This window comes from Bos javanicus, chromosome 7, assembly GCF_032452875.1.
Source record: "Bos javanicus breed banteng chromosome 7, ARS-OSU_banteng_1.0, whole genome shotgun sequence".
Taxonomy (NCBI): domain Eukaryota; kingdom Metazoa; phylum Chordata; class Mammalia; order Artiodactyla; family Bovidae; genus Bos; species Bos javanicus.
Window position 1 is genome coordinate 41,181,141 of NC_083874.1, and position 20,436 is coordinate 41,201,576.

General features: G+C 36.5%; 1 protein-coding gene and 1 pseudogene across 1 annotated transcript; both read left to right on the top strand.

The window, feature by feature from the left end:
* The first annotated feature begins 178 nt into the window (after window positions 1-178).
* On the top strand, window positions 179-1,471 carry LOC133252112 (olfactory receptor 2AJ1-like; annotated as a pseudogene).
* An 8,707-nt stretch (window positions 1,472-10,178) lies between these two features.
* LOC133252022 (olfactory receptor 2L8-like) lies at window positions 10,179-11,117 on the top strand. The gene has a single exon (XM_061424777.1). The coding sequence runs from the start codon at window positions 10,179-10,181 to the stop codon at window positions 11,115-11,117; it is 939 nt and encodes a 312-aa protein (XP_061280761.1).
* The last annotated feature ends 9,319 nt before the right edge of the window (window positions 11,118-20,436 follow it).

Here is a 20,436-nt window from a genome sequence, read left to right on the forward strand (position 1 = left end):
TACTTCAAAAGTTACCTGAAATTCCTTTGGCTTTAATTGCAAAATACACGTTAGTAACTCTCATTTTCACATACAGCTAAGTATAAACAAGTTTGAGATTCACACTACTTTTTCCCCATTTTCTGTTTAGATCTAATTTTATTATTTATTTATTTATAGGTAAAATAAGGAATTCATAATGGGGCATGAGAATCATACTTTCAGCAATGACTTCATTCTTTTGGAACTCTTTACTTCTTCTCAAGCAAGTCTGGTATTTTTCTGTTTTATATTTACCATTTTTGTTTTGACTGTAACAGAAAATACAGTCATGATTCTCATTATCCACAGGGAATTACGACGTCATACTCCAATGTACTTCTTGCTTAGCCATCTCTCTTTTATGGATATCTTGCATATTTCCAACATTGTTCTCAAAATGGTTACTGATTTCCCGTCAGGTAGCAAAACTATTTCATTTGCAGCTTGTGGCGTCCAGATATTTCTTTTCTTTTTTTTTTTTTTATTTTCTAGTATTTATTTTTTTCACCTGCAAACTGTTGCAAAACATGATCAGCTTTATTATGCAGACAGGTATCCCTCTACATTTTTAAAGAATTTAGGCATGTATAAACAGAAGAGCTCTTCAGAAAGGAAAAATTCAAGAATGACTAAAACCTTGCAATTTTGACTTTGTAACTTTCCAGTAGCAATGGTTAACGTGATTTTAGGTCATTCATTTCCCAATTTAAGACAGCACCTTAAAAGTGGCTGATCTATTTCCCCAGTAACATTTCCAGATATTTCTATCCCTTACCCTCTTGGGTGGTGGGTGTCTTCTCCTGGCAGCAATGTCCTATGATCGCTATGTAGCCATCTGTCACCCACTGTGCTACCCCATTCTTATGAATGGCTATGTCAGCATTCTCAAGGCTAGAGGGGCCTGATTTATTGGGATAATCAACTCCATAGTTCACACAGCTTACACACTTCACTTTTCCTTTTGTGGCACAAGAGTCATTGACCACTTCTTCCGTAAAGTCCCCGCTACGTTGGTGTTGTCCTGTGTGGACACAACACACTATGAATGAGGAGTTTATGTAAGTGGCATCATTTTCCTGCTATCCCTTCCTCTCCAATCTTTGCTTCTTATGTCCAAATTCTCCTTACTGTCCTCCAAATGAAATCATCAGAGGCATGGAAAAAGTCATTTTCTACTTGTTTCTTCCACATGATTGTAGTCATAATGTACTGTGGGCCATTTATTTTCATATACATGAGACCTAAAAAGTATCAAACTCCAGGCCAGGATACGTTCCTGGCAATATTCTATACCATCTTCACACCATCTTTCAACCCAATTATATACAGCTTTAGGAAAAAATATGTTCTAGAAGCACTGAAAAATATGCTCAAAAGTAACTTTGTTCAGAAAAAAACAATAGAAAAAATGCTTGAAATACCTTTTCTCTATTTCCACAGTTATATTTAGACGATATCTGTTATTCATATCTCTGAAAAGATAATTAAAAAATTATTATCTCTTTAACTGTAGAAAGAAGCAGATGTCTCAAAAATCCTGATAATGATAAATTTTATCACAGGTATTTGCCTTACAAATACATATATCTAAAAAATATACCTTCCTCTCTACGGTACTAATTATAATTGTCAGTCTCTAATAGAAAGTCAAATATGACTCAATATTTTCAATTTTCTCCCACTAAAATTATAAGAATGTGTAAAAATATTTTATAATAAAATCACATTGTATTGAATATACATATGTGTTTTAGTCACTCAGTTGTGTCCGATTCTTTGTGACTCCAGGGACTGTAGCCCACCAGGCTCCTCTTTCTGTGGAAAGAGTACTGGAGTAGGTTGCCATTCCCTTCTCCAGGGGATCATCCCAACCCAGGGATCAAACTTAGATCTCCTGCTTTGCAGGCCTATTCCATACTGTTTGAGCTACCAGGGAAAATAATTTTATAAAAAATTATGTGATTCTCTCTCTATTTATATAGATATATATGTATATTCCATATAATTACAGAATACACTTATATATTCCATATAAATGTAGACCATACATATATTCCAGTAGATTTGGAGAACATATATATATATATTTTTTAATATATATTTATATATATATTTTTTTTATATATTTTTTATATATATATAAAGGGAGAAAGAGAACCACATAAATTTTTAAAGTATATTTCAAACACTACAATGTTATTAAAATTTTAAGGTAATGTTCGTCAAAGGTACAAATTACCAGTTTGGAGATAGGTACTAGGGATGTACCAAAGAGCGTTGTAATTATAATAAAAAAATGATACATCTTATATTTGAAAGTTGATAAAATAGTAGATTTAAAAATTCTCATCACTAGGAAACAATTGTAATTGTTGGTAATGGATTTTAACTAAACTTATTGTCGTAATCTTATTGCAATATATGCATACATGCATGCTAAGTTTCATTTTATATATATATACACACACACACACATATATATCAGAACATCATGTTTGATGCCTAAATGTAACACAATGTTGTATGTCAATTATATTCACTGTAACACAAAGATAATGAGATATATTGTTATCATTAAAATATATTCTATTCTGGGCATACTGCTTATAATATTAAAATAATATTAATATATGATATTCATTACCTGGTGGCTCAGCAGTAAAGAATCTGCCTGCCAGTGCAGGAGAGGTAGGTTCAATTTGGGGGTTGGGAAGATCCCGCAAAGAAGGAAATGGCAACCTATTTCATTGTTCTTTCCTACTCTCTCCTCACCTCACTGAGGAGGAATTTAGTGGTCACAGGACTGGAAAAGGTCAGTTTTCATTCCAATCCCAAAGAAAGGCAATGCCAAAGAATGCTCGAACTGCTGCACAATTGCCCTCACCTCACAGGCTAGTAAAGTAATGCTCAAAATACTCCAAGCCAGACTTCAGCAATACATGAACGTGAACTTCCAGATGTTCAGGCTGGTTATAGAAAAGGCAGAGGACCAGATATCAAATTGGCAACATCTGCTGGGTCATCAAAAAAGCAAGAGAGTTCCAGAAAACAAATCCATTTCTGTTTCATTGATTATGCCAAAGCATTTGACTTTGTGGATCACGATAAACTATAAAAAATTCTGAAAGAGATGGGAATACCAGACCACCTGATCTGCCTCTTGAGAAATCTGTATGCAGGTCAGGAAGCAACAGTTAGAACTGGACATGGAACAACAGACTGGTTCCAATAGGGAAAGGATTATGTCAAGGCTGTATATTGTCACCCTGCTTATTTAACTTACATGCAGAGTACAACATGAGAAAACGCTGGGCAGGATGAAGCACAAGCTGGAATCAAGATTGCCGGGAGAAATATCAATAACCTCAGATATGCAGCTGACACCACCCTCATGGCAGAAAGTGAAGAAGAACTAAAGAGCCTCTTGATGAAAGTGAAAGAGGAGAGTGAAAAAATTGGCTTAAAACTCAACATTCAGAAAATGAAGATCATGGCATCTGGTCCCATCACTTCATGGGAAATAGATGGGGAAACAGTGGAAACAGTGGCTGACTTTATTTTTGGGCCTCCAAAATCACTGCAGATTGCGATTGCAACCAGGAAATTAAAAGACACTTATTCCTTGGAAGGAAAGTTACGACCAAACTAGACAGCATATTCAAAAGCAGAGACATTACTTTGCCAACAAAGGTCCATCTAGTTAAGACTATGGTTTTTCCAAGAGGTAGTCATGTATGGATGTGAGTGTTGGACTGTGAAGAAAGCCGAGAGCCGAAGAATTGATGCTTTTGAACTGTGGTGTTGTAGAAGACTCTTAAGAGTCCCTTGGACTGCAAGGAGATCCAATCAGTCCATCCTAAAGGAGATCAGTCCTGAGTGTGCATTGGAAGGACTTATGCTGAAGCTGAAACTCCAATACTTTGTCCACCTGATGCGAAGAACTGACTCATTGGAAAAGACCCTGATGCTGGGAAAGATTGAAAGCAGGAGGGGAAGGGGACGACAGAGGATGAGATGATTGGATGGCATCACTGACTCAATGGACATGAGTTTGGGCAAACTCTGGGAGTTGGTGATGGACAGGGAGGCCTGGCGTGCTGCAGTCCATGGGAACGCAAAGAGTCGGACATGACTGAATGACTAAACTGAACTGAACTTGGGGGGAAAAAAAAGTTAGAATTATATAAAGTGACAAATCAGTACAGCTGCATCTGTCACTTGGCCCTCTTCTGGAAACTTTCAAAATCTGAAAAGAATTCACAAACCATTTAAAAAATGTTTGTATACTGTATTGGTGTTTTTCTTTCTGGCTTACTTCACTCTGTATAATAGGTTCCAGTTTCATCCATCTCATTAGAACTGATTCAAATGTATTCTTTTTAATGGCACTAATGCATATATATGGAATTTAGAAAGATGGTAACAATAACCCTGTGTACAAGACAGCAAGAGACACTGATGTATAGATCAGTCTTATGGACTCTGTGGGAGAGGGAGAGGGTGGGGAGATTTGGGAGAATGGCATTGAAACATGTATAATATCATGTATGAAACGAGTCACCAGTCCAGGTTCAATGCACGATGCTGGATGCTTGGGGCTGGTGCCCTGGGACGACCCAGAGGGAGGGTATGGGGAGGGAGGAGGGAGGAGGTTCAGGATGGGGAACACAGGTATACCTGTGGCGGATTCATTTTGATATTTGGCAAAACTAATACAATATTGTAAAGTTTAAAAATAAAATAAAATTAAAAAAAAGTTTGACTAATAATTCAGAATATTTATCTTAAAAAAGCTTAGTGAGGTAACAGAAAACATAAACAACTATACAGAGTTTGAAAATCAATATAAGAACAAAATGAAAAGTTCAACAAAATTTGAAACTGTAAAATAGAACCAAACAAATTCTAATCCTAGAACTGAAGAACACAGTAATTGAACTGAAAAAAAGCAATAGAGACTAAATAGCAGACTAGATCAAGAAAAAGAACTATTTATGAGATCAGAAATTACCAACAGGAACAATAATAGCAACAACAAAAACTGTGAAAAAGAATGGAAAAAATATATAGCATTTGTAGGATAGTATAAGTCACTAATATATACTTCATGGAAATCCCAAAAGGAGGAAAGAAAGAGAAAGGGAGGCAAAAGTTTATTTAATGTAGTAAATGAAAACAATATAGAAACTGTAAATCTGGGGAGGGAAGTGAACATCCAGATCCATGAAGCTCAAAAAACTCAAAATAAATTAAACATAAGGAAATCTTCCCCTAGACACATTGTAATTTACAAATCAAATATTTAAAAAATCTAAGCTGAATCAATATTACTCCTTGTCAAGTAAAATGTACAATTAATTAACTTACTGAAATTATTGGAAATATAAGAACACAAGTTATAATCTGCAATAAAATTTATCGTTGAATATTTTCTCAATATCATTGCACCAAAATAAATAGTATTATTTTCATTAGATAGCTTATTACATGAAAAACTTACCAATTTAATTATAATTATTATGTGACACTTTTTATAATTTAATGGGTTTTACCAAAAAAGAATGGCAATTTCAAATAAATTATGTAAACCTGAAATAAATTAAAAACTATTCTCACAAGTGTGATATTTTAAGAATCTTTGCTCACATGTTTTATTAAATTAAACACATCCTATTTGATTTATTAAATTTTTGGCCAATATAATCATAATAGGAAATAAATTAGTATATGCAGACATATCAATACTATGTACCTACTAAGTAACAATATATAAAATATATGATCTAAAAATTTAGAGGCATAATAATATTAGAAGAATCTGAATAAATAAGTGGTGTTTTTCCACACCAACTGATACTAAACACACCAGGGAAAATTTCTATAGAAGTTATGAGAACTCCTACCCAAACCTTGGCTGGTGGCCATCCTGGGCTTCTAGTGATTTAACTGATATTATGTAAGTCTCGGTGGATATTCCTAAGTGCCTAAGTGGATGGAAAAATAAAAAAATAAAAAAAGAATTAAATTGAGTTTCAGGAAAAGAATCAAATCACTGTGACCCCTGCGTTTCAGTGAAGGCATTTAAAATGTCAGCTGTAGAGATATAAATATTAAAATATTTGTTTAGAAATTTTTCAAAGAATTTTACTCAGAAAATGACTTTGCTTCCATGAAGAAGTTTGGACTGCTTTCAGCTAATCAAGCCAGTGAGTATGTGAAAGTCCAGATATAGTAAAAGGTACTAATTGTATTTTTATTTCTATTTGCCACCAAAGAGAAGGGACTGTTCAGCAACTGCTTAAGAGAAGTTTATTCAGAATTAAGTACTTCTGCTTATACTAAGCAATACAGCCAGGCCTGCATCAGCCAGAGAATTCAAAAAGAAAACTTCATTTGACTGAAGTTAGCTTCAAAAGGTATATAAATATTTTATACTAGATTGTGTATTCTTAAAAGTAATTAACCTCCAATTAAAATAAATAAATTTATATTTTAAAAAAAGTAAAAAACTATATGGGCTACTCAAACACTTGCAAACATTTTTTAAAGACATGAAGCTCTGTTTAACATTTGTTATCATATAATTCTGACTATTAATCTGAGTGTGAATGATTGTGAAAGGATAGTAAAATAGAGCAAAACTGATAAAGACAGCTGTTGATATTCTTTATAAACTACTCTTCTAAATTTATGGGGAATAATGCACGAGTCTACACTTACCTATACCATATACTGAAATATGATTGAAAATAATCATGATATTTTATAAAACATACAATAAAATCTCATATAAATTCAAATAGTACTTCAAATATGAGATTTATGTGGCTGTAATTGAATAAGATATACATAGGACCAATACAATATTGTAAAGTAAAAAAAAAAAAAAAAACAATATGTATAGGAAAAAAAGAAATTCAACTAATAAACAATATTCATTAAAGAAATGAGAATTCATTGTATCCATAGCCTGTGATATATCCTCTGCACATGGGAAATATTGTAGCCAAGAAAAGAATGTTTTAAGACAGCATAGGTAACATAAACTATAATCTCTAGGAGTAGAGATGTTTTCATGCAAGCACACTGTATAATAGCATGGAAGCTGATTTTGTTGTATTAACTCCTTTGGCAGTGTTGATTACTGTTTGGATTGAAATCACTCAGGACTTAAGGTAATCAGTTTAGGAAATGAGTGATGTAATATACATAAGAGTTGGTTAAGGTAAGAAATAGAGGTTTTAAATGAAATTTGACATCAAGCATGTGATTGCACTTTTTAGAATACTGTTCAGCAAAAATTGTACAGCATGAAATGAACAACAAAAAGTAGTTTTCTACCTTATTAATAAATGTGATTTCTGAAAGGGAAGTGAGATGAAGTTGTTGGAAGAGATAGAGGCAAATCATACTCAGTATGCTCTGGATGTGCTCAGGTTACATTTGAAGAATAATATAATCCTTAGGGAATCCAATCCTCAATAAAGTTTATAGAGGACAGCCTTTCTTATTTCTTACTAATTTTAATTTTTGGTTTATGAATGAAAGTTCATTACATAGTAATGCTGCAACCTTAATACTGCTTCCTACTCATTCTTTTACCCTAAATGAACTCACAGTTTATAAGTAAAACCTAAAAATTACTTGTCTAAATTTCATATCAAAATATAAAATGGAATAAATAGTGAAGGTAAACAATAAGGGCTATTGTTACCTGTCTGTGGATATATTTTGATCATCTGTATCCATAAATTCTATAATTTGAAAGATGGCTTCTAGAAATAATCTAGCTATTAACCATATGTTTAGTTATAATTATCCTTTTTTGTACTTTTAAACATAAACTGTATAATTGAAGTGTCTTATGCTTTTAACTTGTATATTTTTTAAATTTTTATTTCATATAAATAAATATTGAGCAAAAATATCTGAATGAACAACCTTGCATGATTTTGTGAATATAAAATGGGTTGTAGCATACAGAAATAATTTGAAAACATGCAATTGTAGTGAATGACAAGTTAGGTGAATGTAAATGATGGTTATGAAAATTATATTGATAAAGATGCTAAAATGTAGAGCTATTCTCAGTGATATTTTACACCCTGGCATACACTGATTTTTATGTTTTATCTTGTAGATAGCCTGTAATATCCCATGTTTCTTTCTACCTGTTCTACTTAAAAAATACAGACTCAGATACTTATATTTTTTATGCTTACAATTATTGTAAGTAGATAAGATAAATTGTATCTAGTCTTAAACTTAAACTCTCTCTCTTTCATGTATCTGTGTACTAAAACAGAATAAATACATTTTTATTGCAAGACAAAATTGAAAAATATATTATTATAATCAGTTTCTGTCTTTGAAAATATCTGTTACTAGTTTACCTAATAATGCTTATTCACCACTGTAAAATTTCACTGAAAAATATGAATTAGGACACATAATCATATAAACACAAATATTCTCTGTGTATTTAGATCTCATTATATGTAAAAATATTGTTCTCTAATTATATACTTTAAAACTTAGAAGTATACATTATTTGAATACTAAGTACTATTTGGAAAAGACTCTGATGCTGGGAGGGATTGGGGCAGGAGGAGAAGGGGACAACAGAGGATGAGATGGCTGGATGGTATCACTGACTCGATGGACGTGGGTTTGAGTGAATTCCAGGAGATGGTGATGGACAGGGAGGCCTGGCGTGCTGCGATTCATGGGGTCGCAAAGAGTCGGACACGACTGAGCGACTGAACTGAACTGAACTGAACTGAACTGAAGTACTATTAGTAAAATCTCTAAATCAGTTAATTAATATAAGTCTTTATTCACCCTTGGCTCTTCTTTAGCAAAACCTACTATGGAAACACTGGAAGGAATATAGCATCTCACGTAAGTCTCCATGGAAGGATATTGTATCAGTTCAGTTCAGTTCAGTTCATTCGCATGGGCATGTGCACATGTATTCAGCTTTCTCTTTCATGTTTAGTAATTCCTTTAAAATCTGGAAAAATTGGCTCTAGAATAATATTTACAAGAAAAACACAACATGCAGTGTAGAATTAATAAATTCTTATCACTGAGAATGCTTCTTCCAATATTCATTCATGAGAATCCTTTCAGAATGTCATTATCTGCTTTCCATTAAGTGATTGACCACTTCTCTATTCAAAGTTCTTCTTTCAAAAGAACTAGAATATTTCATCTCTCATTGTGCCATATGCTTCCCTGTTCCCTTTTAGTTTATCACATGTCTATTTCTTAATCATCATGATAGGCTTTTAAGAGAGGAGATTATAAATATATGTGCTTAACTGAACAGAACACACTCATTTAGAATTGAAAATAATTTTAAGTATAAAAAATGGTAAAAAATGAATACAGCAAAGCAATGTAAGGCAATGTGTATCAAATAATGATTAAAAAATAAAATTTATGCTAATGGGAGATCTTGAGGAAATTCACAAAAGCTACAAAGGGCACATTTTATAGATATTCAGGTAAAGGGTCTATGTTATCTATGGTATTCAGAATGTTATTGAGGAGGAAGAAGAGAATGACTTTGTGTAAACGGTACTTAACAATAAGGATTCATCCTAGATTTCACAACAAATGAGCCAAATGATATTAACTGGCTTCAAATAAGCTTAATTTGACATTTCTATGTAAAAAATTCTGAAGAAAGAAAAATATTAATAGCTTCTCATAATCAGCTGATACATTGATACAGTTTTAGAGACAAGCTTTATGGTTTAAATATGAAGGATAATTCATTAATGGTAATAAATATTTATTTACAAAATTTATATAATGTATGCATTTGCATTGATGTCTTTTGAATATACTTCAATTATGATATCTGATTTTGATGATACTTGAGTTCATATAGGCAGTAAAAAATACTTATCCTAATGATTTCATAATAATGTTTAGAAGTAAATTCAAAGATTTCTGGCAAAACTTTGGCAAAAAATGTTTGCATCTTAAACTTTCAATCTCTGGCTTAAAATTTAAATTTATCATCTTCAAAATAGATAAAAATTCGGTTCTGAATTTTTATGACTGAACTAAATTAGTCATTTAAGAAATACTGTTTTATACTTAATTGCTCTTATGTCTGTCTTTAGGAAAAAACATATCAATGACTCATGGAAACCTATAATCGAACATCAGATGATTTTATCTTAATTGGATTGTTCTCCCCTTCAAGAATTGGGCTGTTTCTTTTTATGTTCATTGTTCTTATTTTCTTAATGGCATTATTTGGCAACCTGTCGATGATCCTTCTCATCTTTCTGGACACGCATCTCCATACACCAATGTACTTTCTTCTTAGTCAGCTCTCCTTCATTGACCTAAACTACATCTCCACCATTGTCCCCAAAATGGCCTCCAATTTTCTGTTTGGAAACAAGTCCATCTCCTTCATTGGATGTGGGATTCAGAGCTTCTTCTTTTTGACTTTAGCAGTTGCAGAAGCATTGCTTTTGACATCTATGGCTTATGATCGCTATGTGGCCATTTGCTTTCCTCTTCACTATCCCATCAGAATCAGCAAAAGAGTGTGTGTATTGATGATAACAGGATCTTGGATAATGGGTGCTCTCAACTCCTGTGCCCACACCACATACGCCCTCCATATCCCTTACTGCAGATCCAGGGCCATCAATCATTTCTTCTGTGATGTCCCAGCCATGTTGACTCTGGCCTGCATTGACACCTGGGTCTATGAGTACACAGTGTTTGTGAGTACCACCCTATTTCTTGTGTTGCCTTTTATTGTTATTGCTTGTTCCTATGGCCGTGTTCTCTTTGCTGTCTATCGCATGAACTCAGCAGAAGGGAAGAAAAAGGCCTGTTCAACGTGCAGCACCCACCTCACTGTGGTGACTTTCTACTATGCACCCTTTGTTTATACTTATCTACGTCCAAGATCCCTTCGATCTCCAACAGAGGACAAGGCTCTGGCTGTCTTCTATACCATCTTGACCCCGATGCTCAACCCTCTTATCTACAGCTTGAGAAACAAGGAAGTAATGGAGGCATTGAGAAGAGTAACTCAGAGACTCTGCTCTGTGAAAATGTAGACAAAGCCTTTTCTCCATGTGTACCAAGACTTGAGCATAAATCCATTCATCACTGTACAGTGATAAAAACATTACATTATGGTTAACTGAAAGGATAAAAAATTTGAAGTGTCTTGTTAAAAAGGAGAAAAAGTTGCCATTATTCTTGCTCATATATAGTTTTTTTTCTTTAACATTATTTTGTTAAATATGAAATATAATCAAATTGCAAACAATATTTTTACACATAATAAAAAGTAATCACTATTTTCATATGTTGTTATTGGCCATGCCTTTTTTTCACTCACATTTCTATGAATTTATCAAAATTTATACTTTTAGGAAATTTATTTTTTTAATGTAGTTGAAATTTTTTGAGTCATAGATGACAAGTACAAAGTTTGCAGTTAATTATTGATTACTTTTAATTTTGAAATGAATCTTTCTGCTAATATTACTGAAGCCATTAGGAATATTTGTAAGTTATGAGAACCTTGGATTGAATTATTGATAAATTATGCCAAAGTGTAACTTTTAGTGCATGTGGAGCTAATAATTCAAAAGGAGAGTTTCTTTTTCTGAAAAGTTTTCTTATAAGTTACGTTTACTTCATCAATTCACACAAATCAGTTTCATGTAAATCTGAATTTAATTTTAAATATAGATTCAGTCAGTCTGTGTCATCAATTATTTGTCAAATTTCTCATAATTTGTAGATTCTCTATAGGAAACCAGAAGTGTCATGAGGTTTCAAAACCTTTTCTTTCATTTTATTGCCATACATCCAATTAAAAGGTAAATTGAGTTAAAATTTGCTAATGATTGTTTCCTATTATTTTGCATAAAGAACGTATTGTTTTCCATGAGTGATCTTTCATATTAATTTAAAAATCTTTTTTCTATTTCTAAAACTGGGGTTATTTGATTTGTAATGTTGAAACAGTTTAAAGAAAAACAACTTACTTTCTGTACAGTTTCATGAATGCTTACAATTTCCTGATATGTTTTATTTCAATGACAATTTTTACACTATTATTTTGTAATAATTTACTCAAAAAATTGATTGCCTGAGCTCTTGGCATTTGCCCTGGCACTCTAGTGATGAAGTGATGTAGTGAACACTTTTGTACCTGACAAACTGGGCCTTAGGATGGAAGTTTAATTTGGTCCCTACCTCCACCATGGGTCATTGTTTCTTCCAGGCAAAGCTCCTTCTTTTCTCTTCTAATCAGTGATCACATCTAACATTGTAGTTGCACCTGCAGATGCTCTTATCACCACCACCAGTCTGTCCCTAGGTTTCAAGGTAGCCCATCCCTTGGTGTCCTGTGGAGATCTGAACATAGATATATGTGCACATATGGTAGACCAGGCCATTTGCTTCATATACTGCCGCCTGAGCTGACAGAAACAGATCCTGCTACTGTGGATGATTAAGCATGTAAAGAATCTGCCTGCAAGGCAGGAGATGTGGGTTCAATCCTCTGGAGGAAGTACTGGCAACCCAATCCATTATTCTTGCCTGAAAAATACCATGAACAGAGGAGCCTGGCAGGCTATAGTCCATGGGGTCACAAAGAGTTGGACATCACTGAGTTCCAAGCACACACACATGTACTGCCACTTGAGTTGACATAAACAAGTCCTGCTACTGAACCAGAACTCTTCGCTGTGGCTGCCACCCAGTATAGTAGGTGTGTTCACACACATGGTTCAGATAGAATTTCATACAGCAACAACAGAGCATTAATGGCAAAACAGAGCATTAAACAAAGAAAGTGTATTTCTAGGAACCTAAGCAAGCACACATACTATATGCTCTAATAAATGCAGAATGAGTGAATAGAGAATGAATGGCATCATGAAAACCAGAAAATGATGGTAATATCTACTGTTTTGTCAGTTGTTATTATTGAAAATATTCTAAGGAAGTTTGGAACTGAGTACGGATGTCTATTCTAGACCCTTCCACCTGTCAGGTGGTAAACAATAGAATCAAGAAATATGTATCTATTGTTGGACCTGATGCTCCATGGCCTAGGGGAATCACATCATATCCCTGGACTTTGCTGAGAAGCAAGATAGAAGCTGGAAAAGATTGAAGGCAGGAGGAGAAGGAGACGATAGAGGATGAGATAGTTGGATGACATCACTGATTCGAAGGACATTAGTTTGAGCAAGCTCCGGGAGTTGGTGATGGACAGGGAAGCCTGGTGTGCTGTAGTCCATGAAGTCACAAAGAGTCGGACACCACAGAGTGACTGAACTTAACTGAACTGAAAGATAGAAGCAGCATACCCTAAATTATTGGTAAATAGTAGGAAAGAAAAAAAAAAATTCTCTGCCCATCTAGTTCTTGGCAGAGGTATCCTCTATAATAAAAGTCAGGTTAACAGAAAAAAAAAAAAGAAAGGAAGTTTATTAACATCTTTACTTCCTGTATACATGACAGAGACCCAGCAAAACTGAGTCTGAAAACTCTGAAAATAGCCCAAATCATTGAGACAGGTGGACAAGCGGCCAGGCACAACCTTTAAAACAATGACAGCCATTGATCAAAACAGTAAATGACAAAAACTGGTAGGACTTTTTTTAATAGGCCTAAGATGGCAGAAAATTTGACTTCTAGATCCTGACCTTCAGTATATGCTCACTGTCATACATTAGCATGCTAACTGACCATCCACAGGCACCATGACAGTTCCAAGGCTGACCATAAAAGGTCAAACTGTGTGCAGTGGCCCGATTCCTAGACATCCCTACTCCTTTCCCCAAATAGTTAGAAAAATCTCACTTGTTAGTGTATGAAATTCCCTAACCCATTAAAAACTAACCATATCCTAGGGCTGCTCTCACTTTCTGAAACCGTTCACATTCTGCCTAGGTATATCTCTCTAAATACAAATTACCCCACTTTACGTTGGCTCACTCTTGATTTCTTTCCTGTGCAAAGCCAAGGATTTTCACTTGGTGGCCCATTCTAGGAACTTGCCCAGGACCTGGGAAATGACCATTATCTTGCTCGCCCTTCTCCTGCAACTCTGTGGCTAACACAGAGGGACCTCAAAGGGCATAATTTGGATCTGCCTATTGGGCTGGGACTCATCCTGAACAGTGTAGATTCATGTAGCCCCTTCGGGGATCTGGCAGAATCCGGCCCTCCGATTATGAAAGAACATGTCAAGCCCTGGGCCTTTCTTGCCTCAATCTTTCTTATCCTCTATTGCTCTGTCTCTTTGGACTCCAGAAGATCTACTGAGATGATCACCCAGACCACCCCATTAAGACTGTGAAGCAGGTAATTGGCAACCTGATTGTATGAGTTTTCTCTCTGTAGCTCCTCAAGCCTGATTTCCAGACCCTACTTGTTCTTAGTCTCAGCCTTGTTCTAGGATACTGGAACCACATTGGGGAGCCCCAAAAAGGGGACTATAGGAATACCCAATAAGATTTGTGACCTGGCCTTCCTCTGGTGCCTCTTGGGGTTCACAACCTCATTGCAGTTCTGAACAGAGGTCGCAGATGAGCACTTCCCTTGAGAGGGTCATATGCTTTATTTAACCCCTGTGCAGAGGTCATGATTGAGTACCTTTCTTAAGAGTTTTCAAATCTCTAGTCTTGGAAGCATCATGGCTGTATAACTTCTTATCTTTTGCTGGAGATCTTCAGGCTGAATTTCTCTTATTATCTTCCTTTTTTAGTTCCCTTCTGACTTCTTAGACTGCACATTCATCCTTGAGCCTCCTTACCAGCTTTGCAAGCAGGTCGGATGGTGCCTTGGTTTTACTTCTGTGAAAAGGCAAGCCTCATTTGGCTCCCTTCAGGTCAAACTGCTATAACCTGAGCCTGGTGGGCTACAGTCCATGGGGTTATAAGAAGTCAGACATAACTGAGTGACTAATACAACACAACTAGATGATTTTAACCCTGTTGGGTGCCTGATCCAACAATGCTAAACTAAAAATCACAAAGGCCAATCCTGAAGGTGACTTTTGTATTGTATTATTTTCACTGTGTTGCCTTGTGTTCCAGTCTTATCCTTCAACTCTATTTGTTTCTCTTTTTTCTTTCTCAGAGAGCACTAAAAGATAATTTGCTTAGTTGACTCAGGGTCTAGGTCTCTTCCTCCTCCCTCTTTCTCTTAAGGATGGAGGCCTTGGCCCCTGTACCACCTCAGGGTTACTCTTCCTTGCAAAAGCTTATGCAGGGGCAGATCTAGAAAATATGGATCAGAGGCACCACCCAATCGAGAGGGGATTTGTTTTAAATGCAACCAGGAGTGCCACTGAATGCCCTATGTATGAGAAAAGTCCACCAGGACTCTATCCCCCTTGATATGCAAATAAGAGGGCTGTCACAGTCCCTGCATTGGTTGGAAAAGAATTTCCAGATGTGAGGCAAAATGAAAGAGAATAAAGTTTATTAGAGCAGGATTTGTGCAAAGGGCAGGGGGGGGAATCATTTCCAGTAAAGTAGGTCAGCTTCCTGACAATCAGGAGAGCCAACCCTGAATGTGGGTCTTTGATCTGCTTTTATAGTCAGGAGACAAAGGAATGGGGTAAGGGGTCTTGTGAGTCATTTGCTGATTGGATGAGTTACATATACATTCCCTATATGAAGCACATATACATTCCCTATAGGAAGCACATACACATTCCCTATATGAAGTAGGAGAAGAGTAGGACAAATACCTTTCCTTTTATGGGGTTGGAGGCGGACAGACTATGCTACTCAGGAGTGCTAAAAAATTCCACAATGGTTATAGCATGGCAGGTAGAGCAATAGGAGTCTGCTTTTCTCTCTTCCTACATTCTGAGACCCTTCATGCTCATCTTGTTCTTTTGTCCTCAGGGCATCACAAGGACTGTTGGAATAAGGACTGCCCTCGGTCCCAAAGAGGATTCAGGTCTCCCAAACTGATGAAGACCGAAGACTGATGAGGCCTGGCACCATCCATGGCTCCCCCAAAACAACCTAGAAAAGACTTGGGTAATCCTTGATGTGGCATGTAGTAACATTTTTTCTCATTAGATACATGGGTTACCTACCATGTGCTGACTGATTTCCCTGGACTGTTGTTCTCCCAATCATGTATGATAATAGGAATTAATTGATGACCAAAACCAAGTTTTTCATTCACACTCTCAGCTGCTAGAGAATTTTATCTATGCATTCAGTTCCTGCTCACACCTGAATGTCCCACAGCCTTGTTTCAGAAGGGATTTACTTACTAAACTCCAGACAATACCTTGATTTGGATACCCTCATGAAGAAGGCATCAACCAAGAAAAACATCATTCTGGACCACGGGAACCTTTCTCAGTCCTAAGCCAGAGGAGGTTTCCATTATAACCCATATTGTTTCTCAAATGAGTCCTATTCTCTGGAAAACTGAGATCCCTGGAAGAGCTACTAATGTGCCACTGATCTCATTAAAACCTAATTGCTGGGGCTCCCCTGGTGACTCAGTGGTTAAGAATCCACCTGCTGGTGAGGGACACCTGGGTTTGATCATTGGTCTGGGAGTACCCCACATGCTGAGGAGCAACCAAGCCTGTTCACCACAACTACTGAGCCTACATGTCACGAATATTGAAGCCCAAACACCTTAGAGCCTAAGCTCCATGTAACAAGAGAAGCCACTACAATGAGAAGACCACATGCCACAATTAGAGAGTAGTCCCTGCTCTGTGCAACTAGAGGAAGCCTGCTCAGCAACAAAGACCCAGCACAGTCCCCAAATAAACTAATGCTGATTACTCATGGGGAAAAAATGACTGTTTGAGACCTAAGGTCCAAGAATGCAGTCAGTTCAGTTCAGTCATTCAGTCATGTCTGACTCTTTGCGACTCCATGGACTGCAGCACGCCAGGCTTCCCTGTCCATTACCAACTCCCAGAGCTTGCTCAAACTCGAGTCGGTGATGTCATCTAACCATCTCATCCTCTGTTGTCCCCTTCCCTTCCTGCCTTCAATCTTTCCCAGCATCAAGGTCTTTTCAAAGTGAGTCAGTTCTTTGAATCGGGTGGCCAAAGTATTGGAGTTTTGGTTTCAGCATCAGTCCTTCCAACAAATATTCAGGACTGACTTCCTTTAGGATTGACTTGATGGATCTCCTTGCAGTCCAAGGGACTTTCAAGAGACTTCTCCAAAAACACAGTTCAGAAACATCAATTCTTCAGCACTTAGCTTTCTTTATAGTCCAACTCTTACATCCAGACATGACTATTGGAAAAACCATAGCTTTGACTAGATGGACCTCTGTTGGCAAAGTAATGCCTCTGTTTTTATTTTGTCTAGGTTGGTCATGGCTTTTCTTACAAGGAGCAAACATCTTTTAATTTCATGGCTGCAGTCACCATCTGAAGTGATTTTGGAGCCCCAAAAATAAAGTTTCTCATTGTTTCCATTGTTTCCCCATCTGTTTGCCATGAAGTGATGGGACCAGATGCCATGACCTTGGTTTTCTAAATGTTGAATTTTAAGCCAACTTTTTCATTCTCCTCTCCCCGAGAGTGTATCCAATCTTTAATTATCAAATTCTTAAAATATGAGCTATTTCAACCTTGCCAAACTTTGTGTTAAATTTCCATTCTATCCATAAAAAATAAAATTGAGATAATAAGCTTATCTAAGACCTGAAGGTAGTTAATGAGGCAGTGGTCACAGTTTACCAGACAGCTTCCAATCCATGCCCCATATTGACCGAAGTCCTGGAGAATGCAAATTGGTTCACAGTGCTAGATATAAAAGATAGTTTCTCTTGCATTCCACTGCACCCTGACTTCCAAAATCACTTTCCTTTTGAGTGCAGATTCAAAATCTACTAATACCATGAATGCCTCCATTCTGTGTGCTTATGACGAAATTCAGTTTGTAGGGTGCCCATGGGTTAGAAATGGAATGAACTGAAATTTTCACTAAAACTTGTCTAGTTATCTTTAGAAATGGAACCACATGAGGCTATAGGCAAAAATCCAAATCAAAGGCCAAAATGAAGGCTATAATTGGAGAATTTCCTAAACCCAAGGAGAATCATCAGAGCTGTTTATAAACAGATTATTAAAATTAGAGGCCATGGCAAGGCTAAATTGATCATAGCTGATATTCAAAGCCTGATAGGAATTTCAGGGAGGGGCATTTATTCTAAGCTAAATGTTCAAAAGGCCTCTTGATGAAAGTGAAAGTGGAGAGTGAAAAAGTTGGCTTAAAGCTCAACATTCAGAAAATGAAGATGATGGCATCTGGTCCCATCACTTCATGGGAAATAGATGGGGAAATAGTAGAAACAGTGTCCGACTTTATTTTTGGGGGCTCCAAAATCACTGCAGATGGTGACTGCAGCCATGAAATTAAAAGACGCTTACTCCTTGGAAGGAAAGTTATGACCAACCTAGACAGCATATTCAAAAGCAGAGACATTACTTTGCCAACAAAGGTCCGTCTAGTCAAGGCTATGGTTTTTCCTGTGGTCACGTATGGATGTGAGAGTTGGACTGTGAAGAAAGCTGAGCACTGAAGAATTGATGCTTTTGAACTGTGGTGTTGGAGAAGACTCTTGAGAGTCCCTTGGACTGCAAGGAGATCCAACCAGTCCATTCTGAAGGAGATCAGCGCTGGGATTTCTTTGGAAGGAATGATGCTAAAGCTGAAACTCCAGTACTTTGGAGTACTGGATGCGAAGAGTTGACTCATTGGAAAAGACTCTGATGCTGGAAGGGATTGGGGGCAGGAGGAGAAGGGGACTACAGAGGATGAGATGGCTGGATGGCATCACTAACTCGATGGACGTGAGTCTGAGTCAACTCCGGGAGTTGGTGATGGACAGGGAGGCCTGGCGTGCTGTGGTTCATGGGGTCGCAAAGAGTCGGACACGACTGAGCGACTGAACTGAACTGAAATGTTCAAAAATGAAACATCTCAACATTGGTAAATTGGGTTTGTCAGTCCTTGATCACCAACTCCTTGAGAAAAAAAAAAAGCAAACAAACCAACCTGCTGCTAGAGAGGCTTAAGTGAAATTCTAATGAGGTGGATGAAACGAGCCTATTATACAGAGTGAAGTCAGCCAGAAAGAAAAACACCAATACAGTATACTAACGCATATATATGGAATTTATTTTTTTTAATTTTATTTTATTTTTAAACTTTACAATATTGTATTAGTTTTGCCAAATATCGAAATGAATCCGCCACAGGTATACCTGTGTTCCCCATCCTGAACCCTCCTTCCTCCTCCCTCCCCATACCCTCCCTCTGGGTCATCCCAGTGTACCAGCCCCAAGCATCCAGTATCATGTATCAAACCTGGACTGGCGACTCATTTCATACATGATATTATACATGTTTCAATGCCATTCTCCCAAATCTCCCCACCCTCTCCCTCTCCCACAGAGTCCATAAGACTGATCTATACATCAGTGGAATTTAGAAAGATGGTAATGACAACTCTGTATGAGAGACAGCAAAAGAGACACAGATGTATAGAACAGTCTTTTGGACTCTGTGGGAGAGGGAGGGGGGGATGATTTGGGAAAATGGCATTAAAACATGTATAATATAAGAAACGAATCACCAGTCCAGGTTCGATGCAGGATACAGGAAGCTTGGGGCTGGTGCACTGGGATGACCCAGAGGGATGGTATGGGAAGGGTTTTCTTAATCATACAGAATCTACAAATGAAACAAAATCTGTCTCTGATACAGTGACTTAAATCAGCTCAAGCTCAGTGTGTATTGGCTCATTAGTCATTTTTTATTGTTTCCATGTAACCAATAAACATGTATATCTGAATCATTGGTTAGATTTGTGGATGATTCTTAGTTTCCATGATTCAAAATTAATTCTGAATAAGGTCTGGTCAATCTTAAAAGAAATCAATTCTGAATATTCATTAGAATGATTGTTCCTGAAGCTGAAGATCCAATACTATAGCCACCTGATGAGAACTGATTTACTGGAACCACCTGGATGCTGAGAAACATTGAAGACAAAAGCAGTGGGAGGGTTGGGGGTGGGCAGAGGATGCGTGTATGTATGCATGTGTGTATATATATATGCTAGCCATAAAAAGTAATAAAATAATGTCATTTATAACAATATAGATGGACCTAAAGATTATCCTAAAGTGAAGTAACTAAGGCAGAGAAGAACAAATATCACATACTTATATATGCTTGTATATATTTCCAAGATAACTTTTTAGAGACATTAATGATTCTCTATTCCTCTTTATTATTTTGAACTTTTTCATTAAAGCATAGAATAATACTTTTCATCACTTTGTATAATGAGAAATAGAATTATACTCAAGTCTTAGTACTCATGCAAAAACTTTGT